We start from the raw sequence: 27,449 nt of genomic DNA, 5'->3' as shown, positions 1-27,449 counted from the left end.
AGATGCCTAATTCAGCTTTGTGAAATCCATTCAAGGCATGAATACATGACTAATGCCAATGTACCGAGGAACTTTGTATTTCAGTATTTATGTCCCATGAGTCTGAGCCTAAAGATCTAAAGGTATCTGGTGAAAAATGAGAAGCCAAATTAAACCTCCAAAACATGTGTTTTCTTCCATCCATGTCCCACTCCTATTAAACAACATAGAAAAGAGCACAGAAATAAAGTAATAGGGAGTTATGGAAATGAAGCAGGATAAGCCTAGAAGCAGGAGAACTGAAAATTTCTTTTTTTTTGCTAGTTTCCACATGAACTCACAATCATATGTTGCTAAAAAGCTACTAGGCTTTAACTTGTTTTTTCCAGTATTTGTTTTTCCCACTAATCCATAAAAAAACAGAAGCAATCTTGGAAAGAGATCATTTAGGCTTGGTCTGCTTTCTTGGTTGCTTTATCAAAAGCATACTGGAGACAGAAAGTGTAAAAAAACATTGCCCCCATAAATGCAAAGCAACTATCAGGCCAGTCAAGAGACGATGAAATCGAGTCTCCAAAGGCGTAACAGAAATCCTCTCATAAGTACTTGTTGCTCAAAGACTACATACACCACCACAAACAGCAGAAAAATAAGGAGATGATAAAAATGAGTAAGGACCCAAGGAAAAAAAGTGAGAACTTTTTTTTTTAGTGAGATGAACTGAAAGAAATTTGAAGGGGGGATTATGTACAATGCCTTTGCTTGGTCGTTTAGCTCAGTAAAGTGATCAATTTAAATTTAATTTATAAGGGTGATGCTTATATTATTTTTTCCTTGAATACCTTTCCTCTTGATGCTCAACTTATCTGATATATTTACATATCATCTGGTTATTCCCTGGTGTGAGAAAACAGTAGGGATTTATAGGAAAATGAATAAAAAATACTTTGTGCTTCATGTAAGACCACTCCAAGATTCTTTTCTACTTAACTAGTCACTATTCTTAAACCTGGATGGCTTCATTGCTATGTGAGGTCTATTCTTAGGGAGGACTCACAAAAACTCATTCAAGCAGGCAGGAGTGAAACAAACTTTAACATAGGAGGTGACACATGTTTTTTTATCTTATTTGAACAGCTAAAGCTGCTTTAGTATTTACAACATGCATCTTTGTAAGAGACAACCTATCAACTCAATGCAGTGTCAGGATATGAGTAGAATATCGTGCTGCACAATGTATACTTATTAGTAAAATGTGACTAGTACCCCAGTCAGTAGTTTGCCGATTAACGTCCCTAGCATTTAAGTACTCATAATTAGGCTTCTTGATAAACACTTAATTACAATAAGGAATGGCACTTGCATTTCTCAATTCTATCATTTCAATTCAGCCTAATAAGCTACTATTTATAACAAAAATCCAACAGATTCTCTATCATAGCTATGCCTGTACAACAGGAGTAAACTCTTTAAAGTATACATGCACGATCATAAAACAAAATATGAAAAAGTTATTATGAAACATCTGAAAGCACAAAAATAATAGTTGTTATTATTATTTGCTTTGTCTGTAAATCTCTTTCTTTTCACCTATGCCTCTGGCTCCATGGCACAGGAACACTTTAGTGTACAGTCATAGAATGCATTACCTCACACATATGCAACATCATAAGAGAGAAGTCATAGGAAGATAGGAAGATGGGAGATTAAAAAGAAATAAACTACTGTGCAAGTGGTAAACGGATGTAATGTTAAGGTGTCACTCTGCAGGAAACATGTATTAGTAAGAACTGTTCCCTTCCTCTTAGAAATCCAAAAAGAAAGGATGTAAAGATTCTAGACATGTACTGTAAATGTTTTGCCCTGAGAAATTAAAAATCTTTCAAATAACTACACATATTGTGGAAGTCTTAGTATTTGCATCAAGAAAGGGTAGAAAAAGTATTTCTCTTTGTTTTTCAGGACAAAGGTGAAATGCAAAGGACTGGTCAAAATACGAGTTTGTTTATTTTTTTTAATTAGATAGGAAAGCCATTTGGCTAGAGTTTTAAAAGTATATATTTACTTTTTTACAAAAATTAACCTTCTGTCTTAAGAAAGTCCAGCTGAAGATTTGCAAGTGGAAGGAGCAGAACAAGGACAGTCAGACTAGAATGAGTTTTTAAAAAGAAGCTAATGTATGAATGCCTCAGGATGTAAATTTAAATTATGTGAAAATAACAAAGTTTAAGTAAACCTCCTAACATTATAGTAGTTTACAAAATGTGTTCTTTCAGTACACTATAAAGATTTATTTCATTATTTGGTTTACATAATAACTTCTTCTTTACACGCAAATATGTAATTACATATCTAAGTGCATTTGTGTGAACATATATGGGTATATTTTTACATGTACTCCTGCACAGAAACACATAAGCATACACACACCTTTATGTAAGAAGGGCCTTTCTGGATTGCTGCATCTGAGCAATATGCATATCAGTCCAATTATGGCAAGCAATAGGAGTGTCAAAAATGAGCAGCAATGGAAAAAGAAGTGTCATAATGTCATAATGAGATCAGGTTATAAAGAGGATAGGTGCTCTCTCTGTGATCTGAAGAGACCACGTCTTGTTCTTATTGCTCTTAGCTACAAGAGTAATAGGGGTTGTGCAACTTTATGACAAGGCATTAATGCATTACAAACAAAAAGTGTACACAAGAGATTGTCAGATTTAATGAAACTTGGGTGCAAAGGAAGAAAATCCAGCTGGCATAGAATTTTGCAAATAAAAAGGCAAATGCTTTTCACTTTGAAATGACTGTCCACATGAAATGTGTAGTTGAAAATGAAATGCTGAATTAAAAATAAATTATTTGAAATTATATTTTTCTTTTCAAAAATGTGAGTTAATGAAAGTTCCAAAAATGTTCTTTTTCATTTTGCTTTACAAGACAATAAAGAGAACTAATAATTTTCTTTTAATTTTGAACTAATATGAGTTTGATGATTAATTTCTGCAAGAGGGAGTTATTCACTTCTCTTTTGTATTTTAATTAGCAAAAATTTGGTACAGCTTCATTTTAAGCTGATGTACAGCACTAGTGATTTTGGAAGAGTAGCATTCATTTGATGTTAAGGATAGGAAATACCTTTGAAGTGTCCATATTACCTGTCCTCTGATTGTATATAATGGCATGTGAACACTTTATTATAGTGTAAGCTATAGTACTAGAAAAAAGTTTTAAACAATCTTATCACAATGAGAAATTTTGCCAAGAAAAGATGGTAATTTTCATATTCTGCTAAAAACAACTTTTGAATTGTACTAAAATGAAGCAATACCTTCTAAGTTGAGGTTGACCAGGAGTAGTCAAAATATGCTGCATAAATAGCAACTGAAAAGTACTTGCATGATATTTGTGCAGTATAACTTTGATCATCAAAGGCCCTTTTTTCCTGGATCATCATCTAACTTTATAATATTTACAATTAAAAAGAATCTAAAACATCCTTGAAAATATGTAGAACATAGCATTTTTTAAAAATATATTTTCTGTTTTGCTTTCTCATAAAGAGCTTATATGAAATGCCCATGTCTTGCTACCATGAGAAATTTAAGGTCCTCAGCACATTTCAATCCTTGGAATCAGGAAGGGACCTAAGTAACAGGCAGTAATGTAGGAAAAGTGGAATGCTGCAGTAATTTGGGGAAACTGGAATTCCATCCTGAGAGCACACAGTCTTTTCACAAAAACAGATCAGCTGATTTGATAATTAAAGATTCATGTTGGATAAAAATATGAGTGCATTTAATTCAGTTTTCACAGTTGATTCAGATTTTCAGAGTTGAAGATTTCACAGGTTTGAGAGAAAAAAAATACTTCATAAGTATAATTCATCACGGTTATGAGCAAATGAAACATGCTAATCTTTAAAAACAGACAGAATTTTTACCTCGGCCAGACAGGCTTAGATATATGCAAGAGGGTAGGAATTTCAAAATCTTTTCAGTGCATCAAAGTAGAAATTACACTGAAGATAAAATTTATGTTCTGAAGGCACTAAGGTGTTTTAGAAAATCCTACCTGGTAAAACAATTGCTTGATTTTAGACACAGTGCAAATTAATGTTATGACAGAGCTAATAAACTCCTGCTTCTGGGTAAAACTGGAAAATATTAAATAAGAAAAACATTAGCCAAGACCTTTCAAATGTAATTTTGATAGAGTGTCCTGGTTCAGCTTCTATCACCCACTCACAATTCAAGGAATCTTTATAATACCCTGGCCAGCCTGGAGAGAGGATTACTCCACTGGGAGATGAAAAATGCCCACCACATGGAGCTAAAAATGAAACAAAGAGAAAGGTATAATAACACAGACTTCTTATATGTAATTCACAATTATCACTTTCAATATAGAACATCTATAAGGAACAAATTAAAAAATATCCAGTTGCAGGAAGATGCAACAAGGCTTCAAAGCTGACAGACTGTGGTGTTCAGAATTAGATGGAGACAACTGAATTAAAACCTTAAAAAGATAAAATAAACTGTTCAATAAATTCTGACAAAGCTTTTTATAATGTATTCTTACAGGTACCATCGATTTTCCTGTAATAAAGGACACACAACAAAACATAGTGTTTAAAAAGTATCATTACTTCTGCTTTTAATTGTGAGCAGAGAGATTTGAAAAACTTGCAAAAGCTTCGGTTGAGTATCAAGCTAGAAACTAGTGAGTTGTTATTTTAACTTTGACATGAATCCACTGTCATACCTCATACATTTTGCTTGTTGTGTTGGCAGTTCAAATTACTCATTCATGAAAAATACAAACTTACCATTCTTACAGAATTAGTTGATATTTTTAAAGCATTTGGCAAATATATATTAAATACTGTAACATATATATCTGCAAGCAGAATTACTAGAAATAACATGTCGTTTTTCTCTCAGAGGCAGTGAGTAAATACAAGCTAGGAAAACTGTATTAAAACATAATTGAAACCAAAGTTGTTGGTAATCATATTTAAAGTTTTTCAATGGCTTAATGACACATTAATTACAGGAATAATCTCCACAGCTGTAGGTATTACAAAGATGAAGAGCGTTTCTTTGGTAACAATTCTTCATAAATAGTTGAAAAGAATCTGGTACAGAGTGAGGGAAGTTTCCATTAGCTGATCAGTGTGAAGAGAGTTAGTCATAGGGCGGAAGAGAGATTCTCAGAACTAATAATCATGTTTGACTGATGCTGATTTTGGCTATGGAGAGCGCTAATCTAACACAAAGATGGTATAATCTCACAGGTGAAAAGAGTAAGAACCATATGACCAATACTGCTAAAGGACAGATCTTTTAGGTTTAAGTCTTGCAAAGCTCTGTGCAGGTTTTTAATTTCATGCATGAATGCAAACCCATTACATCTGATGGATCTACATGTCTATGTAAAGTAAAGTGCATGTGTCATCAGACTTTTGTGAGATCATCTCAGTGGTATGGATGGGTGAGGGAAAGACCATGGGAGTGCTTGGCATGTTTTGGTTTATTTCTTTTCAGTAGGAGATTGATATTCCCCAAATAGAGGAACTAATGTACAGAATTATCTTGAATTCTAGACATCTAAGAAATGCAGTAATTCCATCACTAGAAGTATTAACATTTTTAAAACAGGTAACAAATCATAATGTTTTCCTAGCAATTTAAAATATCTAGGGCATCTTATGAATTTAATGCATATTCAGTGTGGTAAATTGAACATATATTGTTAAGCACAAGTGTAAACATCCTCAAAAGACCATATCTATGTATCTTTCTATATGTGTATTATGCATATATGTGAATATACTAAACATACCTATATAGACAAATATACAAAACAAAAGTCTCCTTGATCCACAGGGGACAAGACAGAAAAGCAACTATCTCTGAATATGTTTTCCTCTAGAAGAATAAGATATATTTTCCTTGAGCTACAATGTTACATATCAAATAACTAATTTCAATTACTTATTAAGTAATTACTGGGAAAAAATATATTGTAAAATACTTGTCTCTAAACTAAACTTTTTCACTCACTAAAGTGCTGGCATATTGCTGTCCTTTAGTGAATCCAGCTACTCCAGTAAAAACTGTTGCAAGTAGGGACATTTAGTAAGTTGTATTTTAAAATAATAATAATAATAATAATAATAATAATAATAATAATAACAACTAAAATTGATTACCTGGAATCTTAAGTATAGGCAGTTAGGAGTAATACTGTAAAAAAAGCTTTTTCACAGTTGCTCTGACTTGCGTGAGTGAGTATTACTTGTGTAAGCTTTCTTTGATGAAAATACAAGGTGATAAGGACCTCATAAGGTGTTATTTTCTGCAGCAAATATGTTTTCCAAGATGGTCAACAAAGCAGCATTTAAAAGAGGAAAGCATTATACAGACCATGCTCTTAAACTGGTGACCACTGTCTCAAATGATGAGCAGTCTACAATTTCTTTATTTTCAGGAATTGCTGACTGTTTTATGGTAAATGAAATCTGCAGAATGTATTAGCTATTCAATTGACACTTTACATTAAAACTCATTTTTCTTTCACAAAATCTTTTTGATCAGACCTATTTATATGTTCTCTATGTGAGGCAAAGAAGAAAACAAGCAACATACATTTCAGTGCCTTACAGAAGCAGGCAGAAGCAAAATTAATTGCTTCCCCAAAATGCCAGCCATGAAGAAGTAAGTAGCACCTTTTGTGGACAGTGCTAAATCATACAAAGCAGAAAGTAAACTTGAACCATTTACATCATTCTCTTTTCCATTACTATCTGTTGTGTGGTACAGATGTGCACTGATGCAACCTGGATGAGAACAAAGATTTGTCGAAGATTTCTCAAGAACACAGTATCAAACACTGGATATCCCTTATTCTAGACAAAGTCCTAATGAAACTACCTACTTTTCCTGTGTTATATAAATAAGAATTAAACTAACTGGATAAGTGGTTTCTCCAGGTTCAGCTTAATAAAGTTATCAAGCAATAGCCTTGTATCTCATTATATCTCCTCATTGAGGAGGAAATGGTTTTCAGGGGACTCAAAACTATTATTTGCTCTTTTATAGCTATATTTCCAGAAAATGTTCTGGCCATACCAATTCAACTCCTGGAATGAGGGCACAGTGTTCTGGAGAGCAGAACTTTTTAACACTACTGAGGTGTAAAAGTTATCAACGAGCAGATTCTAAGCTGCAAACTGCAGCAGAAATTGTTAGGATTGTGTGCCTTGGGGTTGAATGAAGAGATACCAGGATTAAACTAAGGATCTTTGTCACCTTAATCTTCTCTCTTGCACATAACATGGATATGTGCCAAGAGTGGGATTTGTTTATCTGTACAAATAGTTAGAGAAGAACATGAACTTCAGAGAGTGTGTGTGTGTATATATAAACTTTATTATACATATTAATAAAGTATGCCACATGGTATCTTATAGACACTAGGAAAATACAATTTCTCCAGTTAGAAGTATGCTGAAATACTTTGTTGGTTCTGGTGAATATTGGTGTAAATACATTACCCTATAGAACTATAAATGCATGACAGAGTTATTGTTATCATGAGCTTCTTTGCTTAATTGCTAATTAAGGATTTGATCCAACTCAAATTAGATTTGGTGAGTTTCTCAGGATCTAAACCCTCAGGGACTAAACACATTTTCTAAGGAAAAATCTTATAGGGTTGTTTTTTCTTTTTTGGTTTTTGACCATGTTTGTTTGGTTTTAGTTTTGTGACACTTTTCTAAAAAAAATTCACCAAATGACCTGGGAATTCACCAAGCCTCAAAGTTCATACACAGCTGACGTAATCAAGCTGGAAATTTTCCCCTGAATTTCATTTTGTAAAATGAAGGATGAGCTTTCTTTGTTTCTTTGCCAGGGTCATTAGACACACACACACATATTTATTTACATCATAGGCATCTACACGGAGACAAAGATTTTTAGTATTCTTTTATTGCGGAATAAAGCATCTTAGTTAGTTGTCCTGGTTTCAGCTAGGATAGACTTAATTTTCTTTCTAGTAGCTGGTATAGTGTTATGTTTTGGATTCAGTAAGAGAAGAATGTTGATAACACACTGATGTTTTCAGTTGTTGCCAAGCAGTGTTTAGACTAAGTCAAGGGTTTTAAAGCTTCTCATGCCCAGTCAGCAAGAAGGCTGGAGGGGTACAAGAAGTTGGGAGGGGACACAGCCAGGGTGGCTGATCCCAACTGACCAAAGGGATATTCCAGACCATAGGACATCATGCTCAGCAACAAAAGCTGGGGGAAGAAGAGGGAAGGGAGGGACATTTGTCTTCCCAAGTAACCATTACACATAATGGAGCCCTGCTTTCCTGGAGATGGCTGAACACCTGCCTGCTGATGGGAGGCGGGGAATGAATTCCTTGTTTTGCTTTGTTTGCTCACACGGCTTTTGCTTTACCTATTAAACTGTCTTTATCTCAGCCCACGAGTTTTTTCACTATTACCCTTCTGATTCTCTCCCCCATCCCACTGTGAGGGAGGTGAGTAAGCAGCTGCATGGTGCTTAGTTGCTGGCTGGGGTTAGACCACAACATTAATAAAGCACTGAAAGTGAGTTATACACTATATGTATGGATTTTGTAACTATCTGAATACAACAATTACTTATCACTTATTTCTAAACACAAGAAAAAACTTTTGGCCTGTTACCAGAACACTTCAATATTCACTTCCAAAGCAAATGAGATCTGTCAGACCTTCTGAAGATGATGAGAAATGAATGTTTTGAAAGCAGTCCTGCAGAGAAGGACTTGAGGGTACTGGTGGATGAAAAACTTGGACATGAGCCGGCAATGTGTGCTTGCAGCCCAGAAAGCCAACCATATCCTGGGCTGTGCAAAAAGAAGCATGGCCAGCATTTCGAGGGAGGTGATTTTTCCCCTCTGCTCATGTGAGAGCCCACCTGGGGTACTGCATCCAGTTCTGGGGTCCTGTATTAGGTTTGTGTGGCGGGATTTTGGTAGCAGGGGAGGGGGCCACAGGAGTGGCTCCTGTGAGAACCCGCTAGAAGCTTCCCCGGCTCCAAGTTGGACCCACCTCTGGCCCAGGCCGAGCCCATCAGCGATGGTGGTAGCGCCTCTGGGAGAACAGATTTAAGAAGGAGAACCTGCAGTGAGTGGGGGATTGGAATGTGAGAGGAACCCCTCTGCAGACCCCCAGGTCAGTGAGGAAGGAGGGGGAGGAGGAGCGGGGGACGAGGGGATGTCCCTGCAGTCCGTGGTGAGACGGCAGGCTGTCCCCCCCCAGCCCATGGAGGGGAGCGGGGGAGCAGATGCCCACCTGCAGCCCGGGGAGAGAGGAGCCCACGCCAGAGCAGGGGGATGCCCCCCAAGATGGCCGTGACTCCACAGGAAAGCCTGTGCTGGAGCAGTCTGTGACTGAAGGACTGTGGCCCGTGGGAAGGACCAATGCCGGAGCAGTTCATGAAGGACTGCAGCCCATGGGAGAGACCCCACGCTGGAGCAGGGGAAGAGTGAGGAGTCCTCCCCCTGAGGAGGAAGGAGCGGCAGAGACAAGGTGTGGAGAACTGACCCCAACCCCCATTCCCCATCCCCCTGTGCCACTGCGGGGAGGAAGCAGAGAAAATGGGGATTAAAGTTAAGCCTGGGAAGGAGGGAGGGGTGGAGGAAGATGTTTTAAGATTTGGGTTTACTTCCCATTATCTGGTTTTGATTTAATTGGTAGTAAATTAAATTGATTTTGTTTTTTCGCCGCAGTTGAGTCTGTGTTTTTGCCCTTGACCATAAGTGGTGAGTGATCCCTCCCTGTCCTTGTCTTGACCCATGTGCTTTTCTTTATGTTTTCTCCTCCCCATCGGCTTCATGGTGCTTTGTTGCTGGCTGGGCTTATACCACAACAAGTCCCCAGCACAAGGACATGGCCTGTTAGAGCAGGTTAGAAGGGCCACAAAAATGATCAGAGGGATGGAACACCTCTCTTATGAAGACAGGCTGAGAGTTGGGGTTGTTCAGCCTGGAGAAAACCAAGCTCCAGGGAGACCTTATTACAGCCTTTCAGTATTTAAAGGGGGCTTACAAGAAAGAAGGAGACTTTTCATCAAGGCCTGTAGTGATAGGACAAGGGATAACAGTTTTAAACTGAAAGAACATAGATTTACATTGGGTATAAAGAAGACTTCTTTTATGATGCGAGTGGTGTGACACTGGAACAGCTGGCCTAGAGAAGTTGTGGATGCCCTATCATTGGAAGTGTTCAATGTCAGGTTGCACAGGGCTTTGAGGAACATAATTTAGTTGAAGATGTCCCTGCCTGTGGCAGAGGGGGGGACTAGATGATCTTTAAAGGTCCCTTCCAACCCAAACCATTCTATAATTCTATGAGGACGTAATGTTACTGCTGCAAAGATGGAGTCATATAAATCACTACTGCATGTACATTTAATACAGACTTGATCCAGTTTCCAGCGAAGGCAAGGGGTAGCCTTAAACTGATTTCACAATGAATTGGTCAGGGACTTTTACTGGGAAAAAAAAAAAGAAGAGATAGGAAGTTAATTCTGCTCCAGTAGTAATTAATTTATGCATTTACCTAAACAAGCACATGATCTGGACTATGAACACACAGCTTTTGAACATCTCCAGGGAAGGAGACTCCACAACCTCTCTGGGCAACTTATGCCAGTGCTTGGTCACCCTCACAGTAAAAAAGCATTTCATGATGTTCAGATGGAACTTCCTGTGTTTCTGTTTGTTCCCATTGCCTCTGGTCCTGTCACTGGACACCACTGAAAAGAGTCTGGCTCTGGCTTCATCTTCTTTGCACCCTCCCTTCAGGTATTAATGTACACTGATAAGATCCCCCCCCGAGCTTTCTTTTCCTCAAGCTAAACTGTCCCAGCCCTCTCAGCCTTTCCTCATAGGAGAGATGCTCCAATGCCTTAATAATTTTTGTGGCCCTTCATTGGACTCTCTCCTGTATGTTCCTTTCTTGTACTGAGGAGCGTAGGACTGCACATGAACTCCAGGTGTGGCCTCAGCAGTACTCACAGTAAAGAGGAAAGATCACCTCCCTCAACCTTCTGGCAATACTTTGCCTTATGCATCCCAGGACACCATTAGCCTTCTTTGCTGCAAGGGCATGTTCAACTTGGTGTCCACCAGCACCCCCAGGGCCTTTTCTGCAAAGCTGCTTTTCATCTGCGTGGCCCCCGGCATGTATCAGTACGTGGCCCTGTTCCTCCCCAGGTGCAGGACTTTGCACTTCCCCTTGTTAAACTTCATAAGGTTCCTATTAGCCCATTTCTCCAACCTGTTGAGGTCCCTCAGAATGGCAGCACAACCCTCTGGCATATCAGCCACTCCTCCAGGTTTGCTGGTGTGGCAAACTTGCTGAGGCTACACTCTGCCCCATCACCAATATAACTATTTATGTATTTAATTATCAGAAAGCACTGAAATTTTTTGATTACTAGTATCATGTAAATATCCATTTAGACAGAGAGCAGAAGCATCTTACTTGGCAGCAAGAGAAAGCTGCACCATAAAGTTTCATAACACCACTTTTCAGTGGACATTATGCATACAAGTCTACACAAGGAAAATAAATGAGCAACATTGTGTTGGAAAGGTCTTAATGTACTGCTGACAGGCATATGTCTCTACTAAAAATAGTGTGAAATATACAGCATTTTCCCTCAAAGACATGGCTATTTCTTAAATTTCTGTATTTTTTTCACCTAACACAGTCTGCAAAGCATTTTGGTTGCTCATTTTCACAAAGCAGCACAGTACATACCATTGTCTATATTAACCTGGACCTCTCAGTTACAAAAAATAGATTAATTTTGCTCTCTTTGACAGACATTCAAATTGAAGATCATGAATTATCATACGTTTGTCTGATCTTCATTTTTCTCAGGAGATTACCAAGCTCCTATGTAAAAGTGACGAACTGTTGTAAAGAGGTATTTTGTATTTTTAAGGACATAACAGCCCATCTTTCTCTTACTGTGTAGGGAAAAAAAGGGTTTCTAAAAGCTATATAAAGTTCGGAATTCAATATGTTGCAAACATTTCTAAGTATGCAGATTTAGACTTTTTTTTCCTCACTGATGGTTTTAAAATACTGTTTATCCCCTTTTACCTTAAAGTCCCTTTTTCATGCTACCTTCAGCAAACAGTACCAGTCAAACAATAATGTATTTAAACTCATATTCACCTCAGCAACCAGAAGGTTAATGCTCCAACTTTCATCAACCCTACATTTTATTGTATATAACCATTTATACATATTCATAATACATATGGAGCCTGTAAACTACAAAATATATCAACAAGAATAGGAATACCAGATGGCCTTACTCTGAGCCAGTATACTACCATAGTTGGAATACAGTATTGCTAAACTAGTACAAAGCTCCATTTTCTCACAAAATTTCCATGAAACTGTTAAAGATTGTCTTTGGAATACAAAAAAGTAACTCTCTTACAAAAACACTCCTATGAATATTCCATTAAAAATAATGCCCATTGTAAGATTGCCTAAATTTGGAGTAATTTCTCTTTGTATTTGGGATCTGAGAATAATAGTGTTTTGCTGTTTTGTTTTTGGGTTTGTTTTTTAAAAGAAAGTCTTTCTTATCCTTCCCCTGATTATGGTTCTTCCTGATGCCTGCAATGCAAGATTCAATAGAATTTTTTATTTGACTTTCACCATCACATGCTGATGTCCTAGACCCAGGAGTCCTTCCCTTCAGAATAGCTGAGTGACTGGGCTTATCTTAAAGAGCCTTGTTTTTTAGAAAATAAAACTCTCCAGTCATCTTGCCAAAAGATTGTTTCCCTGACCTTTTTTACACTGATTTTCAGACCCTGTTCTTTCTTCCAGTTCTATTTGATGGTTGCCTGGCAGATTCATACCCACTGTCAGTATGTTAAAAACAAAACACTAGAAATATAACATAACTAGAGGTTGTCATCAACCAGAATCTCTTTGTCAAACATGGGCCTATGCCAAATACTGAAAGCCAATCTTAGCTTGATCTAAGAATTCTCACAAAGTTGTTTCTATTTCTTTGTATAGTAAGGTGCAAGGGTTGAGGCAGGAAATTTCCATATGTGAGTATGAAGAAAGTTTTGAGGATGGCAGGCTAATCACTGAACATCTTGTAGATTCATAGTTTTAGACCTTTTTTTCAAGAGCTTATCACCCATGCTACAGAACAGCAGGATATTAAGCATTACAGGAGTTATGCAGGGAGACCAAGGTTAGAGCTGCAGCACAGGTACAACAGCATAATATTACAAGAGATTATGGGAAAATCCTCCATATAACCCTCATACAGGAAGGATGAAAGGCACAAGGACAGGAATCCCAAATTCAAAAGCATCACGGAACAGCAAAAGCTGCTCCACTAGAGAAGAAAAGCCAGGAGTCACGCACCAAGGAGCACACAGACACACACAGGCAGAGTTAGTGCCTTCACAGACAGAGCATCATCCAATTCCACCTGAGCAAGGTGAACAGGACTGGATTGGTGACAGGAAAAGGGTCTGGTGACAGCCAAGTGACCATCAGAATAATGCAACTGAAGGGTTAGGTATGAGGTCAAACCGGGAAGTCCCATGAGCTTGTTGAGATCAGCAGAGAACAGGGCTGGAGACCAGCTCTCTTGTGGCATTGCTGGGGCAGGGACCGACAGCCCCAGGCTGAGCTGAAATGGGACCCTGGGCCATGGGCAGGGCTGGAAGGAAGCTGGTTAGGATTGCCCTGAAAAATGAGTATGCTGACCCTATGCATCGACACCACATATATTATTAAATGGTTCTCTCCTATATATTGTAATAGCTGACATTTCTGCAGTGGAAGGAGAACTGCACAGCAGTTACATTCAGTGTCTCCTAGTCAGTTTGTGGAGTTCATGCCTTTGACTTCATGTATGACAATGAAATTATGAGGTGTGTGTAAGGCAAGCAAACTTCACCTTATATGAAATCACTACATGTTACAGGCAAATGTGTACACAGTCAATAAAAATGCTGAACACTCCATCAGACCAAATTACATTATTAGCTTAAAAATATTTTCATTTGCCTTCAAATTTTATCTTAAATTTTAAAATTATATCTAATTCTACAGTTGATAAACACATCTAATTGAAATATACCAGTGTCCCAACCTCTAGGATTCCAATATATGTTCCATTTAGAGTCTCAGACCACCTATGGATCAGATTATCTTGCGCATGTACAGACATTTAAAAATACCCCCGTTAATTTAAGTTTTTAATGTAACATTGAAAATGGAACCTTATATTTTATTAGCAGTGTTATATAGCTCCATGAACCTTATAATAAAGCAAGGGCATTATAGCCTATACTAATCTTATCTGGGGAAACTGACCCACCTTATATCTATTAAACAATAATAATTTATCACAGAAAATAAACTGAATTCAAAGTATATTATAAGCAGACACATTCATGTATTAAAATTAAGCAAATTTTGTTAGGAAGGCAGTTACATAGTGAAAATAAGAGCTAAGCTTTTGTTTAAAATAAAAACTAACAAACTATAAATCAGAGATTATATCATCATTGATTAAATCATATATTTTTTAAAAAAATTGTTACAAGCAACTGAATTTTTTTTTTTTTTCATTTTAGGTGAAGAGATCTTAAAATATAGACAATGAATGAAGCAAAGATTATATTTCTGTATCTATTAGTATAAAAAAGTCCAACGAAATATGCATAGCACTATGTTTTAGAGGTTGTGATGTATGCAAGTATTTAATTTCTATAAATAGGAAGATCAATTGCTTAGAGAATCTTCTCCAGCCTAGGTGTCACTGTGGATAGAAGAAACATAAGCACTGCAACAGAGGGGTAAAACTTCTCAAATGGTTTTAAATACCATAGCTGAAGATCTGAAAAGAGATCAACAACTTCATTCTAATCTAATATTGTATCAGCAAACGTCACTGAGCACTAAAATTATTTTATATTGTTCATCTGTCTGAAGTAGGAAGTCAATAGCTATATTTTGAAGAAAACCTTCTGTATGAAACCAGATGAAAATAATTTAAAAAAAAAAATCCCAAACCCCCAGACTTCTTGACTGCTTAAGAACCTTGAGTGACAAGTTGAATAAGAGATTTAAATATTGAAGAACAGAAACCTGTAATATAGTAAAATAAGGTTCAGTGAAACAGAAAGATTTTCTTATTTTCTTCTTCCCTCATATTTCTTTCTCCTAAGTATTAATGAGGCCAATCATGATACCAATTGGACTGGAATTCAAAAATGTAGAGATGGATTTTGTTGGTGTATTGCTAGCACTGAAACTCACTGCTTTAAACAGTTTCTCAAATTGGACAAATAAATGCTTTAAAAAGAACAAAAAAAGGGCAGGAGTGATCTTTTCAAGCATAAAATATCTTTGGGATACTGCAGTTCCACCAGTGCCAAATGAGAGCTATCTGAAAGTATGAACAGTGTAAACTATTCCCATTCCAATCCTAATAAGTTCCTTAAATGAGTCTTCATTGTTACAGAAGTTATATAGCAGTGCTCGCATCACTGATGTTTATACCATTTTTTCTGTGTTTTTCTTCTGTCCTTATAACAGTTATAAGAAAAATTCACTCCTGCAGACAGGTTTATAATAAAAGGTCATGCCTCACTGGACTCCTTTATTAAGGACTAGGTTTCACAGGAGCTTTGTGCTATGCATTTGCAAAAATCTGAACTTCATTTGGTGACAACTTAAAAGACATTACAGCAAGTTCTCCTGAATCAGAAAGAAATATTATACATACCTCCACACTTAGGAATAGGTCCACTCCACATTACTTTCCCATCCATTAGCATGCAAGTAATTGTTTCAGTTCCTTGTGTTTTAATAAATCCTTCCTCACATATAACAGAAATTGAGCTCCCCAGCTGAAAGTTGTCACCAAAACGCCGAGCATTGATTGGCACTCCAGGATCAGGGCACTCATTATGTCCAAATGCTTTTCAAAAGAAAAAAAAAGATGGGGAGGGGAAATAGTGTGATAACTCTTGCAAGTAAGATGACATTTTTAGGATTTTATTCTGCTAGTAAGAACAAACTATTTATATTAGGAAACAGTAAGAAACAAATGCTTGACCAACAGCAGAAAATGTATACTAGTACAAAAAATTGCTTACAGTATGATAAAGTTATATCAGCAAGAATCTTAGTTTGAACAACTAGGCGCTGGCTGATTTCAGTGATGGCTAAATTAGCTTTTCCAATAGCCCATCCTATCCAAAGTTACAATGGGCCAGAAGCATCCATCAGAAAGGCAAGCATCTACTATGTAACAATTTCAGTCATTTTTTGTGTTTTCAATTCACCATCACAACCATTCGAGCCATACTGACCTCAGTGTGCCTGATATTGCCATAGTCTATTTTGTTTCCTGTACTGAGAGCCGGTGAACAAAAAGGATGAGTCAGTGAAAGAAAGAAACACTGAAACTTTAACCACATCATTATATTTAAGGTCAAAGAAATTCCTAGCATGTACAAATCCTTCCAAAATTTCAAGTTTATCTATGGGCAAATTAAAAAAATTTTAATTTCCCTGCATATATCTAAACACTATAACAAAGATCATCCATGTCTTCTACTACAGAATACACCTTACACTGGGAGAGCAAACAAGCTCATCTTCCCACCAAAAGTGAGCAAAGTCATATTTATAGCAATATCATTAAAAACCATGCATTAATTAGTTATTATATTTTGAGATTTTATTTATTAAAAATAGTGCACATAAATCTTAGCTTTTAAAAAATGTTGATTTTTCAGTGAGAACAAATATCAAAAGCACAATATCCACCTTCCTCACATGTGATCACTGCAAATTATAACTTCATATATATGCCTACATATGGAGACATCAGAAAGGACTGCGTCCTAAAAAGATAATAAGCACAATTTTTTTCTGCAGGTTTACTAATGTGTCTGCTAGACAAAAAATATCCAAGTTCCCCCATGAAATTTAAAAAAAAGTAGTATTTCATTAACTTAGCAGAATGAGTTCTCAGATGTTGCATTACGGAAATATTAAGAATCATAATAACAGACAAGAGAAAGCATTCATTTATTGACATTTTGAATTAGGAAATGCTACATATATTGGGAATGAAAATAGTGCTTTCATTGAATAGTTGTCTACCATTTGAGGATGGCATTAAAAAATAATGCAATCCCATACTTTTCATAGGCGCTACAAAAACTTTTTCAGTATTTTGTGCACAGTCGTCACTTTTAGTGAGGGGAATGATTGCCTGTTTTTCTTGCTAGTTTCAGACAACAGAGATAGATTTTCGGTATTGTTATCTGTAAATGTAGATAAACATTGACTCCAGGTATAGCTTGCTTGTGTATGACACCAGTTTATTAAGGCTTCAAAATTGGTTGATTGCTCTGTATTTCAGCTCAGGAACTGAGAGTTGTGGCTGCTACTGCTGCTCCTATGGAAGCAACTGTACTGTATAGGATGGCTATGGGAGGCAAGAGAATGAAAGACAACCCTTCCCAACAACGGCAGTCACTCTCTTAGCCTAGCCTGGCTGCAGTTACATTACTTGATGCATAAAATTCAGTCTGCCTATACTTCTGAAAAGCTTCATGGTGGAGCTGTAATATTATATACAAGCCTTAAACCAAAAAGAAAAAAGAACACAGGGGTATATCCTTAATATTTTACCCATCATCAATAAATCAAGAAACCATAGAAAAGTTCTTCATGCAATATTACATATAAAGAGGAGATCCAGTTTTCCTGACATTTATACTCATCAACTGTCATGACTGTACTGGTATTTTAAGTAGTATCTGGAAAAAAGCCAGGCAGCATAATCACAGCACAGGGTGACGGTGAAGTACTTTCAGTTCTGATATTAACTCAGAAGGATGTTAAAACCTGTATTTTGCATCAAAAAAATGTGAAGGGGAGGAACTGCAGAGACCTCAAGAGATAGGAAGGCAGGAATGAAGCTAACCATAACTCATCTGGTCTGCTCTGAAAGGTCCTTGGAAATAGGGCCAGAAAGGAGTGGACCACTGGTGCGATTAATTGTTTTGGTAGATTGCCCTACAAAGAGTTTTACTTGATAAGTTTAGCAATGGCTTTGGAGTAAATGTAACCCTTTCAGAGCAAAAATACCAAAGAAGAAACAGAAGTTAAGAGAATATCAAATAATAAAGAGCTTCTTCATAAAAAAACAGTTTTGAAAGGTTGTTAAAAGTTATGCAAACAACTAGTAGGTTATTGAGTATCATCACATGTAAACTCATACTTCTGTGTAGTACATAAGAGCCTGAAGAATTCCATCTTGGGAAGTACTGACTGAAAAAATCTAGCAGGAGGGAGTGCCAGCAAAAATGTGCCATGATGGACATACTCTATCACAGCAATAAAACAGACTAAAGCAGACTTTGGACATAAAAGCAGCATCTGGTATTGTCAATGTCTCGTCCTACTGAGCTGAAATCACTTGAGTAATTAGGCTGATGGCAGAGGCCCACAGTTTGACCTTTGGCATGTTGCTATGTAGTTCATAGGGTTGTAACTTTTGCTAGATAAAGCACAGTTAAACAGTTGTAATGAAAAAAGCAACAAAAAAATCTGCATAAGTGGTAGAAACAGCAAATCTAAACTTATACAAAAATATTTGCCTACACCCTGATCAGTGAGCAACAGCTCAAAGCAGTCCACCAACTAGCAAAAATCAAACAATCTGGAAGATGCTCTCCACCTCAAAAAAATCATCTACCTCAGCCCAAAGGGAGGTTGGCATGACTATGGCTTCTGGAATGCCTGCCCGTGGAGGACCTCCAGGGACACCTGGGACCAAACTCTCACGGCTGGAGCTGACAGACTTCCTCCCAACCACTGACAACCCCTGCTTCTACCAATGAGGAAAGGGGAGATAGATATAATCACTCCCAACTTTGTAGTCATCTTTGCATTAACAACTTTGTCACAGGCAATAAATATCCTTTCTCCTTCACGTATGTCCAGTTGTTGCATAGTAATTAATGTGTGCATTTTGTCCATCCTGACCTAAACTAGGAAATCCAGACTGAAGCAGAGAGACTTCATTGCTTTTAATTTATGTGACTATATTCAGATACTGTGTCTAGTTCTGATCTCCATAATTGAACAAAGATGTAGATAAAGCGGGAAACATTCATAAAGGAGTCACAGATAAGGTAAGAGGCTCAGACTGAGGAGTTCAACGTATACAGCTTATTAGAGGGAAGATTAAGGGATGACTGCTTTTATAAATACCCTCACAAATACCAGAAATGTCATTAAGGGCTCCTGTGTTTGGGATATAAACTGGAAGCAAGGAGCCAGGTGTAAGTATGCAGTTCTATAGCAACTTAAACCAATCTAATTTCAGGTTGCTATGTTCCTGCATTCTGCTGTACCCAATAAAGCACTCTCCTGCCTCATTCCCCCTTTTGCATCAACAGTAGTGCATAGCCAGTGTTACGGAAGCTCACACAATCAAATCCAACAGGTGCTAAAGCTCAGATTTATTCTTCAGTAAAAAGTTAGTTAGAACTCCAGTAACATTTGTAAACCACAGGCTCAATGAAGTAAGGGGAATTAGTACTACACAGCTGACTTAAGAATTCTTAAGATTTAAAATGATGACTCAAAATGCACATATCACTCACCTAAAAGACGAGGGCTCTCAACCTCGAGGAGTTCCCTCGGGCCGTGCCCCGACCCAAGGGGGAGTCCCCGACTGCAGACCCGCTGCTCTGAGGAGGACTGATTCAAAATGTCCTCTGGCGGGACCCTGTTTATACCCTTGTCGAATCTGATCTGTGGTCTTTTTAATCCCTACTGGCCAAGAAGGTCAACACTTCTGTGTACCTGGCACATCTCGATTGGTCAGTTCAGTTTTCTACCTGCAGCCTCTAGGGTTTGGGTTTTTTTTCCTCTCCTCCCTGCCTGGAGAAGTTTCGTTTCCTGTTGGGGCAGGGTGTACCTGCCACACCCACATATAAGTAAACCAATACATGGATCTGACCAAGCTTAAAATCACAGCCTTTTGAGTACCTATTCTTTTGGTTACTGGCACATTCTCTGCATCATCCATTTTCAAGTCACACATTTCTGTGGGCTTGTCCCAAAATTTAACTCATTAGAAATCTTCGTCAGACTTACTGAAGTATCTCAAAAAGACAAGACATTTGAAATCTAACTTTTGTTTACTTCCAACGTAAGTTGAATTTATGTTTAGTTTTACTGGAATGAGAATAATTATCTGAGACCACGTATGTTGCCATAATAAAGATAAATATGAGATAAAAATAGTTTCTGGGAAATACTATTTAAAAATCAGATTATGTACTAGTAACTCAGTTTTATTCTTCTCCATCTTATAAGTAAAAAACATTAATGAAGTTCTTTACATTAGTAGCCTACATTCCTTGTAGAAAAGATTGATCATGTTGTACCTTTTCTGTGATATACTGTTTCTACTCTTGAAAGGGGCAAAAAGAGACTGATAGCTTTGAAATATATGAGCAGGAGTGTTAGCAGAAAATGGATATTTTTCATTAAGTTTGGGTTTATGAATGCCAAGACAGAGTGAAAATGATATTAATCCCTTTTTTATCCTCTTTCTTGGCCTTAAACTATTTATTATGGAAAAATTACTTCTGTAATTTATCAGATTGCAGCTGTCTTTACTGAATAAAGATTAGACACATTTCCTGGCGTTATTTTTGCTTTTGTAAGTAGATTTTAACTAGACTTTACAAACACACGCACACCTCCATTCTAGGCTAAACACACACATAAAAAGAAATAAAAATATAAATGTGTTAAATTGCTCAAATACGGAAAACACTTCTTTAAAGTACTTCTTTTCAGAGTGAGCGGTTTTCATTATACAACTGGTGAAAGTTAATATTGCATTGTTACTTTTTTATAAAAATTAAAATTGTACCATTTGGTACTATCAGTGCATAATTTAAGTGACTGTTAATTGAGAGATATCATGATCGGACTACCACATGCACAAGGAACTCTGCAAATTTTTTAAAGGACCAGAATTTATTCTGCTTAGTATAATTACATGGCACAGAAATATTAAACCTGAAGTCTTGGCAGTGTTTGATGAATAGTTCCAAATTTTTTTCCAAATACAAACTAAATATAAGGATTATCCCATGCTAATCAACTGCATCTTTAATTTTTACTGTAAAACCTATTTTAACTGACCTACATTTAGTTCTAGTTCTGCAAAATGGGATGACCTGAGAATACCCATTTATACACGGGCCTAATTTTTACCCAAGAAGACTGCCTTAGATTCTTCAATAATTTTTTGGTTTTGTTTTTTTCTCATTACTAGATTTAGGCTTGACACCATAGAGAACATCACAGTGAAACCTTAAAGAAGTAAGCAGAACTCTTATAAATGTTAAAAGGACATGAAACAGAAGAAAACATAGAGCAAATGTTACAACTTCTGTTAAGAAAAATTGATTCAATATCTCATTTTCACTATAACTGATTTTATATTTCAATAGTACTGAATAACCCCAGACTTGCCAATATTTAGTTATGGTACTAAGATACCTAGCTACAGCTCAAAGTTTAGTTTGCAATGATCCCTGGTAGCCATAGAAACCAATAAAAAGACATCACATTTTCTTCATGCTTACATTCTACATTTGTGAGAAATGACCTGGGGATGAAGCAGCTAAGATAGAGGGCTGGGAGCTGAAATATAAGACAATATCAAGAAAAAGATGTTTACACAGTAATCTGCTGTCAGCTTATCTCTTTCCTATCCAGACAGCAATGTTCAAGGTAAGTCTTAAGAAATACTTCTCTGAAAGACTGACAACCTAAAACAAAACAAAACGAGAGAGAGATAAAAAAAAGATGGAGAGGTGAACTATGATGCAAGAAAAGTAGACAGCCACAGGGGAATTTAGTCCTTGCAATACTGTGAAAATAATATTAACATTCCTTGGAGGAAAACATGGAGTCTGGGTCTCTCAGTTACCAAGCCCACTTAATCTCATTTCCTTTTTTGTTTAGTGGATCTTTTTTGTTTTACTCAGAGGAAAACAGCTTCAACAATAAAGACTATATTTTTCATAAAGCCAAGCATGTAACACATACTTCTGGGAAGGGGAGATGTAGGTATACAGCTGTCCTTCAAATCAAGCAGTTGAAGATTCACTTACATTCCAGGTAAGCCTCTGAATTACCATACTCTTAGGTGTTAGGGAGAAAGACAGGAATGGGACCAGTTACTCATTGCATCAGACTTTTGGGAATATCAAAACATCCATCATCTTTTGCCTATTTTGTCTACCTGTTGGTATGGAAAACTACTCTGCTATCTCTACCATCAGAAAGAAAAAGAAAAAGAAATCCAAATGTATGAGGTGGGGCAGCTCTGGGTGGAGGGTATGATCTCGCCAACAGCCACTCTGTTATCCCTACCATCTTCTACACATAGTAGCAAGCCTGATACTTCAGGCATTTCCTCTCCTTCCGATTTCCTTCCAAGTCCCCAAAAGGAACAACTTGGCTAAACCCAGTCCTTCTCTCTTCACTGCTGGGGTGGCAAAATTCAGTTTTGCATATGCTCCCAGGAAAGCCTCACACTATGTTTTGCAGTGTTATTCATGCTGTGGGCTTACATATTGCATCATCATGTCTGCCCTAGCTGGGAATATATACTGCCTAGACTTTGGTGTAGAATAAATGCCAAATTATTTGATAGCAATTCAATGTAGGCAGTTCTTCATATGTCCTTCAGAAGAAATGTAACGATTTTGCCAGCAAAAAGTAATGTAAGTGCTAATGGTATTTAGTACTGGAGAAGATATTTAATGTCACCTTCAATTATTATGCTTTCAGTAAATGTAGTGCCGAGTAGTAAATGTGGAGCTATTTATGTTTTTGGTTAGTTTCAACCTTTTCACCTCCCTCAGGACAGAAGCAAGTGAAATACACAGAACTCCATTTTAATGAGAAACTCTCTGTTTCTGTGTAATAGATAAACTCAATACAAAAGGTGACAGAAGATGCTGGTTTGCCTTCCAAAAGCTACAAATAGGTAGGTACAATCCAGAGCGCTCAAGACAGAAGCTCAACTACTATTTACTGCAGTTGCTCTGAATGGCAGTCTAGAAATTTCTCTCCCCATGGCTGTTACAGTTGTAAGTTAAAAATGTATTAATCAGAATATAATTAATAGGAACCTACCTCCAGCCTATATACAAGCATACCAAACCAGAGTAACTAACGATAGTATGATAGTATTCTTTTTAACATTGTAATGGTGTAGCCAGGCACAACACACAAGCATTTTACATAAGCATGTGAGCAATTTGATCACCAAAAGGGCAAAGATAGACAGGTGTAGTTGCACATAGAAGGCATCCAAGTAGAAAAAAATTGCTAAACAAAAGACAAGATAAGCACAATGGACTGTAAATAGGCCAGACACCCTCCTGAATACACAAGGATGACTGGCAAGACAAAAAAGAACAAGGTAAGTAGCACCAGGAGGAGTCCTCCTTTTCTGGGAGTGGGAAAAATAGCTTAGAATCATCAGCCACAAGGAAGGCAAAACAGAGAAAAAGAAGACAAGCCTATTGCAGTGTCTTGGTTTCAGCTGGGATAGAGTTAATTGTCTTCCTAGTAGCTGGTACAGTGCTATGTTTTTGAGTTCAGTATGAGAAGAATGTTGATAACACTGATGTTTTCAGTTGTTGCTCAGTAGTGTTTAGTCTAAAGTCAAGGATTTTTCAGCTTCTCAAGCCCAGCCAGCGAGAAAGCTGGAGGGGCACAAGAAGTTGGCACAGGACACAGCCGGGGCAGCTGACCCAAACTGGCCAACGGGGTATTCCATACCATGTGATGTCACATCTAGTGTATAAACTGGGCGGAGTGGGCGTGGGGGGAATCACCTCTCGGGGACTAACTGGGCGTCGATTGGTGGGTGGTGAGCAATTGCACTACGCATCATTTGTACATTCCAATCTTTTTATTATTACTGTTGTCATTTTATTAGTGTTATCATTATCATTATTAGTTTCTTCTTTTCTCTTCTATTAAACTGTTCTTATCTCAACCCATGAGTTTTACTTCTTTTCCTGATTTTCTCCCCCATCCCACTGGGTGGAGGGGAAGTGAGTGAGTGGCTGCGTGGTGCTTAGTTGCTGGCTGGGGTTAAACGACATGCAGTTTGACTTCTCTTATCAAAGAGATCCTACAGCTTCCCACGTTAACCGTGGTGACTAGGAGCTAGCATGGACTGCAGCTCCAGGATATTATATAGATTCACAGCTAAACCAGCATATGAGTGTACAAGAGCAACAGTTTTGTATATGTAATGCTGGTGATTAACATTATGTAGGATTTAACCAGCAGCACAAAGTGTGCTGTTAACAAATTTAGTAAAGTTCTGTTTTACAGTTTGAAACTGGCCTGATTTGTCAGTCTTCTAAACACTCCCATCACAACGATTTCTAATGCTGTAAATGATAAATATACACATATTTTCAGCCCTAACACTGTATTTGAAAGACAATCTAAACACCTAGATTAGGTATCTGTAGGCATATAGGATATGTTTGAAGGTGTATTACCATGTCATTTTTACATACTTATACTTATCTCCTAAACTGTATGTTGAAAACAAAACACACACATACATGAAAAAATAATATTACTTACTGTTGTAAGTGATGTTAAATCCACGTCCTGACATTGAATGGTCAGCTTGAAATTCCAGACGTAAAATATGACCATTACTGGTAAGATGGGAAGGAACTTCAGCACCTGTAAATGTTCCTATTATGGGGGAATCTGGAGAGTCACCATCTTTAACTGCAAGGAAGTCAAACTGAGATTCCAAGTCAAAGTCATTAAAAGAGAGATGGATTCGGCTCCCAGGGTCTGAAATTATTGTCCAGATACAGTTTAAATTATTCCCATATCCCTCTGGATAATCAGGTGAAAGAACTGTTCCCATTGGTGCAGTGAAATTGGAAAGGCAAGGAACTGCCAAAGAAAGAGAGAAAGAAATTAGATAATAGAACAAAATGTTTCAATAAGGATTTATTTTATTACTAAGTTTTTGTAAGGGGTCCTTAAACTTGTTGATTACCTCAACTGAATAACTCAGTATTTGTTATGATCTGTGAAGCCAGAAAGAAGGTTCTGTTTTGTCTTCTTATTCCCTTCCCCTCAATAAAACTACCTTCCAAGCAGAGACCCCAGGTAACAAAGAACATCCTGTTGCACTGGAAGCCCACAGCAGTCCTTACAATTTACCCATGTTCAACAATCCTTAATCACTTGGCACCACTTATTTTCTCCTTTAGGGAACTGTTTAGATGAGCAGACCTCTCACTGAGCCCATTAAAGAGGCAGAAAGTCAATAGCACGCTTATCATTTGTTGTTCACACAGAAGCACAAGAAATTAACTAGCCTCAAAGAGACAACAGAATTGTTTTGTTGTTATCAGGATAATATTTTATATTCAACCATTTCAGTTAAGCCATATTAAATTGAGTTGCAGGAATGCAAGCAACTGATTGCACTCTGAATAGATTTGATCTGTGCTATTTTAGTGGAAATGTTAAGAAAGGTGTTGCCACAAGTGCGTATCACAACATGGTTTTCACTTACGCTGTATAATGTAACTGCAAGAGAGCTATAAATGTCTATGATCATTTAAGTGCTAAAAGATATTAATACATAATACATGGGGAAAAAAATGTAAATAATTTAAACCCTTGATTACAATTCAACAACTTCTCATCTAAGGAAATATATTAACTTATAAGAGTAGCTATAAAAAGTGAATCACACATACAAAATCTACAGAATCCTACAAAAAAAGCCAATAAAAAAACATTATGTCAAATCACATAAAGACAACTGCTTTAATAGTTGCTAGTAAAAGAAAACAATATTTTAGCCATTCTAGAACCTGGCTTGGGCAGAATCATTAGGCAAAGACACCACTGAACAAAAGTAAATTCATCCTATCAGCAGAATTAATTGCATTGTGCTAACTCTGCAATCAATCACATAAATTATTACATATAAGGAAAAACTTATCATAATGTTATGTATGAAAAATAATAATAGTAAAAGATTTGGTACATACAAATACAGATAGGTATGTTTGCAGACCACTGGTTGTTTTCTTGGCAAATGATAGATTTTTCTCCAATTAATTCAAATCCAAATTGACACTCAAACCTTAAAACATCACGGTTAGAAAATCCATCTCCTTCTCTGATACCATACAATGGTGTTCCAGGATCCCCACAGCTTTCCTTTTCAATTTCTGTTGAAATAAATAAGGAATTTATTTCTAGAAGAATAAAACAAACTCCCTGTGGGTATATGCTCACATCTAGAAAATAACTGTACATTATTATAAGAAAATGAAAATAATCTGCATAACAGTTGCTGAAACACACCACTGAGTCTGGTTCTACACTCCAGCTTAAGGAGGAAATTCTATGTAAAAATCTTAGAAAAATCAGATCTTCTTGTTTTAATAGAAACTTGACATTAAAAGGATATGAGGAAAATTTTTCCTACTTTATTTTGTAAAATTTTAGACAATAATAGTAGTAAGTAAAATATCATTTGTAGTACATGAGCACTTAAAACTAGCAACAGAGACCAGCATCCCACTGTGCAAACAATGTCCATTTTCCAATACAGCTTTAATTGAGGGACTAATGACATGGCAAAAAAAGGTAGTAGTGACACAAAAAGAATTGCCCAAAGTCAAAAGGAGGCTATATATAAATACATACACATTCATATACACGCACATTATGTACACACATGCAAAAATAACTTTTGTATACTCAAATAACATTTTAGCTCAGTAGACTTAACTGCAAGGCGTCTGAATGATTCTCTCATTTCTATAATTGTTACAGCTATGATATTCTTTCAAATTACATACTGTCCTGAACTGGCAGTTACAAGCATGGAGGGATCTTCTAAAAAGCATTTCTCACCCATATGCATTTCACAAGCTCATATGGCAATTCAAGCTGGAATCATAGAATAGCTTGAGTTGGAGGGGACCTTAAAGATCATCTAGTTCCAACCCCCCTGCCATGGGCAGGGACATCTTCCGCTAGACCAGGTTGCTCAAAGCCCCATCCAACCTGGCCTTGAACACTTCCAGGGATGGGGCATCCACAACCTCTCTGGGCAACCTGTTCCAGCACCTCACCACCTTCACAGTGAAAAACTTCTTCCTTACATCTAATCTCAATCTACCCTCTGTCAGTTCAAACCTATTACCCCTCATCCTATCACTATACTCCGTGTTAGAGAGTTCCTCCCTGTAGGAGGAGTTTCCTGTAGGCCCCCTTT

At 37.1% G+C, this 27,449-nt stretch overlaps 1 protein-coding gene across 4 annotated transcripts in view; it reads right to left on the bottom strand.

Moving 5' to 3' along the window:
• CSMD3 (CUB and Sushi multiple domains 3) overlaps window positions 1-27,449 on the bottom strand; it is a 756,594-nt gene that overhangs the window by 299,289 nt on the left and 429,856 nt on the right. For all 4 annotated transcript variants that reach the window (XM_030011520.2, XM_030011521.2, XM_030011522.2 and 1 more), the window contains 4 exons: window positions 26,212-26,394; window positions 24,770-25,096; window positions 15,825-16,019; window positions 4,170-4,308 (listed from right to left, as the gene is read on the bottom strand). In XM_030011520.2, the coding sequence (XP_029867380.1) occupies window positions 4,170-4,308; window positions 15,825-16,019; window positions 24,770-25,096; window positions 26,212-26,394 (844 nt within the window). The remainder of the gene's footprint in view (window positions 1-4,169; window positions 4,309-15,824; window positions 16,020-24,769; window positions 25,097-26,211; window positions 26,395-27,449) is intronic.

This window comes from Aquila chrysaetos, chromosome 4 (genome assembly GCF_900496995.4).
Source record: "Aquila chrysaetos chrysaetos chromosome 4, bAquChr1.4, whole genome shotgun sequence".
Lineage (NCBI taxonomy): Eukaryota > Metazoa > Chordata > Aves > Accipitriformes > Accipitridae > Aquila > Aquila chrysaetos.
This window is presented reverse-complemented; position numbering and strand designations above follow the sequence as displayed.